We start from the raw sequence: 4930 nt of genomic DNA, 5'->3' as shown, positions 1-4930 counted from the left end.
ATATGATTATCTACTCTCGAGTCTAGAGACTCTGGACTGACCTGACTAGCTTCTCTCTCTCCTCCTTCCTCTCCGTACCGTGCTCTCGTTAACCTTCCTTCTATTGGCACTGAAACCATGATTTCTTCACTTTACTGAAGAATCTCATCTTTCGTTTTGATCTCCTTTCCGTTATTTCTTCTTCTTATCATGGCTTCTTCAATGGCTTCGGTATCCCGATTAGTTCAGAAAGATACAAGACTGAGGTCATATGATGGTCTTCACAGAAGAAGCTCCTGCTCAAGTGTTGAGCAACTTCAAACTCATCTGGGTATGTTGCCTTCCGCTTAATAACAACTCTGGCGAACTCTGTTTTCCGAAGGGTTATCTTAGATTTGAGCATCCGTTTGTTTCTCACTCTTACGCTGTTGACTTTGATTGAAATAGATATGAAATGCGGCAATTCAGTATCTAATAAAAGAAGAAATTGGGCTATCCTAAGCAGTACCTGGAGACCCGTTGTCGCTGCCGCCTCCCCCTTCTCAATTGTTCCAGCTTCTCGGTATGTTTAGGAATATGTTTCTTATGTAATGCGAAGAACTTGTGGGGATCTGAAAGAATTAGAAGCCAGAAATGATGCATGTGCAGTTTTGATTTTCCTGCTTTCTAACCGTTGCAATCTATGAATGCGAGTGAATATTCTATCTGGATGATAAACTTTAGGGAAATAGAAGGAACAAAAAATCTTATCATTTTCAAATGAATCTGTGCAATTTTTTTTTTTACCGAATTAAAATATTCAAGGTAATCATTCTTATATACTTGGAAGACTTTACCCCTCAATATCAACACAATTATGTAAACTAAGATTTTGAATGCAATAGTATGTTGAATGAGTGTATTTGTGGAATGAGTCTGGTAGTCTCTGTGGAGTAAAAGGACTGTATCACAAACAGTCCATATTCTTATCTTACATATGGTGAGTATAACTGCAGATAAAAGGAAGATTTGGCGAGATAGTACCGCCTCTGCTCAGTGGCATGTACTGGTGGTTTTCTGTTTGAGTGAACATATTGATTTCAAAAAGTAGATAAAGTATTGATTTTAGTCATTGAGGACCAAAGTTAAGCCATGCACAGGTCTAATAAATCAGAATTAGGAATAAGAAGAAATGATTGACTAGAGAAGTAATGCTGAGATGATTAAAGAACTAAGGTGGATCTTGCTAGGTTCTGCCTCTAGAATAATTAAATATCCTTGTTTAGGAGTGTGAAAACTATTCAAAGTCACCTGTTATTTCTATCAACTTACACTCTATAACTACTTTTGTTTTCCTGAATGGGGGGGGGGGGGGGGGCAGTGGATGAAGATGGGTCACAAGCCACGATTATGGTTTCACCACTTTTCAAACTTTACCAATTATGTTCAGTCAAGCAAGCTGGTATCTTCTATATGGGTTCAGCCATTTATTAAGTTTTTAAGGACTTTTTATGTATAGAGGTCCTAAATGGCTAAAACCTTATATTCTTATTCGAATTGCAGTTGAAGTGTACTCCGTTGCATGGCAAGGATTCTGTTCTCATGGAGTTTCACTATTTTTTCCCCTCTGGTTTGAAATTTGCTTCAGTGGGTGTTTGTGGCTGTTGTTTGGAGAGTTTGGAACAAACCCCTGGCATTCAAAGCTCTCATTCCACTTGTGGAATTATGTTTTTTGGTCAGTTTTAGGGGTTAAGCACTGGCCTTCTGTATTTGATCTTTTCAGGGTCTTTAATGTCTATCAGAATAATTCATTTGGATTACCCAGATCCAGTCCTTTTCTGTTCATGATCTTTCTTTCTTGAGCAGCTTGTGATGTGAACTCCTTAAAAATTTCAGGCATTCAATGTGGTATCCTGGAACCTGTAGGAGATGTTTCAGGATTTGTTCAGGAGTTGTTACTTTTGCCTTTTTGAGTCAAGTGGCTGGGGAGAGTGCTACTTGAGCTGGGCCCTTGCTTGCTGTCAAGGTTTTAGACCCCCCTCTGCTATTTAGCTTCAGTTGAGGACCCTGTCATTGTTGTCAATTGTTGATTTCAGGCACCGAGGGGCCCATGGGGATAATGAACATCACTTGGATGGTGCTTATCTTCACATCCAGGTTGAACATCTTTTCTATTGGATCCCTAGGTTGACTAATTCAGCTGATATTCTTTGCTAGTGGTGCGCTTAATAGATTAAAAGATGGTTGGAGGACCTTCTATTTCTGTTTAAAGTGGAGTATTGTCTTTGGAATTAGCTGCCTTGTCCTGTTTCAGGTTTTCGCTCCTTATCTACATAGGTCATCTTTCTTATGAATGATTTATTTATTACTCGTAATTAACTCTTTACAAAGGGGGAACAAGTCACTATCGGATTTTTTTCCTCATCTACTGAGATCTTAGATTGTGAGGCTAGATTTATTTAATATATGATTTTCGCATCACCAATCTCTTCAATCTTTGTGCTTTCTATTTTGATATTCCAACATAAATGATTGGTAATTTATTTGGAAAATATCTGTTTGTTATTTGCAGTTGCTGTCAAGTTTTGTGCAATGCAGCAGATAACGTATCTGGGAGTAGCGAGACCAGTGGAATGAGCCCGTATGAGAGCATAATTGAAACATTAACAACTCTTTTCCCTGTGTGGGTATGTTTTACATATTCATTTGAAATTCCTTGGTAAAATTCCTCATTTTTTCCATTTTCAGATATATATATATATATATATTTTTTTTTTCCCAGCAACTTTTTTGGTTTTTTTTGAAATTTCTTTCTTTATGGTCCAGTTTTTCTGAATCCTTATTTGTTAGTCTGGCAGGTTATACTGGGTACAATTATTGGTATCTATAAGCCAGCTGCGGTAATGTTACTAGTCTATCTCTATAAATTTGATTATGTGCTTCCTTTGATCTGAACATCTGGTTGAAGAGGTTAACAAAACTCTGGGCATACTATCCATATCAGTTCCAACATCCTGTTTGCTAAATCAATTCCTTTGGTCCTCTGCAGGTTACTTGGTTGGAAACAGACCTTTTCACAGTTGGCTTGGGCTTCCTCATGCTTTCCATGGGATTGACATTGACATTCGAAGATTTCAGACGTTGTCTACAGAACCCTTGGACTGTACGTAGCCATCCTATTTTGTAGATAGTTGGAATTTTATCCTGGTATTTAAGCTAAGTGGTTGTTGATTTATGCATTCCCAACTCATTTTCATTTTATCTGTTTTAGATATTAGTTATTTTTCTGCTTGCAGGTGGGTGTAGGTTTTCTTGCTCAGTATTTAATCAAGCCCATGTTAGGCTTCTTTATTGCAATGGTATGGCTTCAACTACTTACTTGGTGTTCTCTCTCCCAACTTCCCTCCATCCCTCAATCTCTCGCCCTGATCCTAAAATATGTTAGACCTAGTTATTGGTTGAAGTTGCGGTATGAAATTTCTTTTGTGAATTCACTTATTGACTGTTTCAATCTCCGAAAAATTTTGTACCATTCTTGACTGGTAAGAGTTATTTTTTTCATATGGATATGGTGGGGTTTAAAGCATTTATGGTTTATTCAAGGTTATAAATTGTGAAAAGGTATTCAATAAGTCTTTACAAACTTTGGATTTTTTTGATAATATCTAATGAAGTTCACTTTGAGTTTAATTTACGTATATGAAGTAATTTTTGTTTTAGTTTCAAGTTTGAACTTAGAGTTCTGTTCTTTGAAAGCTGTGTTTTCCTATTTAGTTTAAGTAACTTAACTATTTTGAATAAAATTTGAGATTTTCACAAGGTGTTCTTGTATGATATTATGTTTCTATTATGTCCATTCAAAGGCTTTCCCTCTTGTCTCCCATCTATTTTTTGCCTCATGAAAAATATGATTTGGCATGATAGCGAATTCCCTGGATGGATCAGTATTTTCTCTAGTGGTCCTTCTCAACCATATGGCCTACCATGTTATGGGGTTTCCCCTGTTTTCTCAACCATCACAATTGTTCAAACAGTTTCACTTTTTCAAATAGTGTTTGGATTATTATAGTGACAATTGATTTTCGGATTATTATAATGACAATTGGAGAAGATGGACTGGCAATACAGGAATAGGTGATTACTTGGGCAACATGTCCAGTGAATCTGGTCGAAAACTTAACTGCCACGGGGCTTTTGGGAAAGGGTTCATATAATGGGTGTGTAAGAACCCTTTTTCATATGTGTGTGTATATATATATATATATTTTGAAAATTTGAATTTCTGAGAGAAAAGTTATTCTGTGGTGGAGGGAACATGTTTTACATTTATCTGTAGCTTGTGAATAATTTTTATGTTCTGATGGTGATTTAATTGATTATGTAAGAGTTTATATACATTTAAACCTGGGATCTAGTTCACTGATTTAAAGATTGGTATTGGATGAAAGATCATTATACTAATCAGGATTGCAGTATGTAGTTCTTGTATGCCTGCCGTTATGATCCAGTTCACTCTTCAGTGTCACCAAGTTTTATGTATCTGGAAATTCAAAATTATGGTTCAAGATGGAAGCGAAACATTTTGGTTTCTTGTCCATTAATACATTAAAGGATTGCAGTTGTCATTTAGAATGATCTGGATAATTCATATCATGAATATTGTCAGGTGGTCACATCGAGTTTCATCTTGGCAATTTTCTTAAGAAGGAAACAAATCAACCTGATTGTCAATGTTAACACTGTGCTTCTTCATCCATATTTCTCTCTCTGATTGCAGTATCTTCATAGAGCTATGATGAATGTTTGATATCTTTTGGCATGCATGATCCCTGTGATGATGACATACGCTGAAGGGCAAACCAAGTCTAGTTAAACTTACTATCTTAATGCATCATGGTCTCAGATGAGAATTTCACTCTGTAGTAGTGGTCATCATCAATTATGATGGGCCAATCTGTATCCTCCCCCCCCC

At 36.6% G+C, this 4930-nt stretch overlaps 1 protein-coding gene across 1 annotated transcript in view; it reads left to right on the top strand.

The window, feature by feature from the left end:
* Positions 1 to 4930, top strand: part of LOC122071852 (sodium/pyruvate cotransporter BASS2, chloroplastic) — a 10762-nt gene continuing 5832 nt past the window's right edge. The window contains exons 1-6 of the mRNA XM_042636290.1: positions 1 to 310; positions 427 to 541; positions 2531 to 2645; positions 2817 to 2858; positions 3008 to 3121; positions 3255 to 3317. Of these exons, the coding sequence (XP_042492224.1) occupies positions 190 to 310; positions 427 to 541; positions 2531 to 2645; positions 2817 to 2858; positions 3008 to 3121; positions 3255 to 3317 (570 nt within the window). The 5' untranslated portion in view covers positions 1 to 189. The remainder of the gene's footprint in view (positions 311 to 426; positions 542 to 2530; positions 2646 to 2816; positions 2859 to 3007; positions 3122 to 3254; positions 3318 to 4930) is intronic.

The sequence above is a fragment of the Macadamia integrifolia genome, chromosome 2 (assembly GCF_013358625.1).
Source record: "Macadamia integrifolia cultivar HAES 741 chromosome 2, SCU_Mint_v3, whole genome shotgun sequence".
NCBI lineage: Eukaryota > Viridiplantae > Streptophyta > Magnoliopsida > Proteales > Proteaceae > Macadamia > Macadamia integrifolia.
The sequence above is the reverse complement of the archived record's forward strand: the minus strand, read 5'-3'. Positions and strand labels throughout refer to the sequence as shown.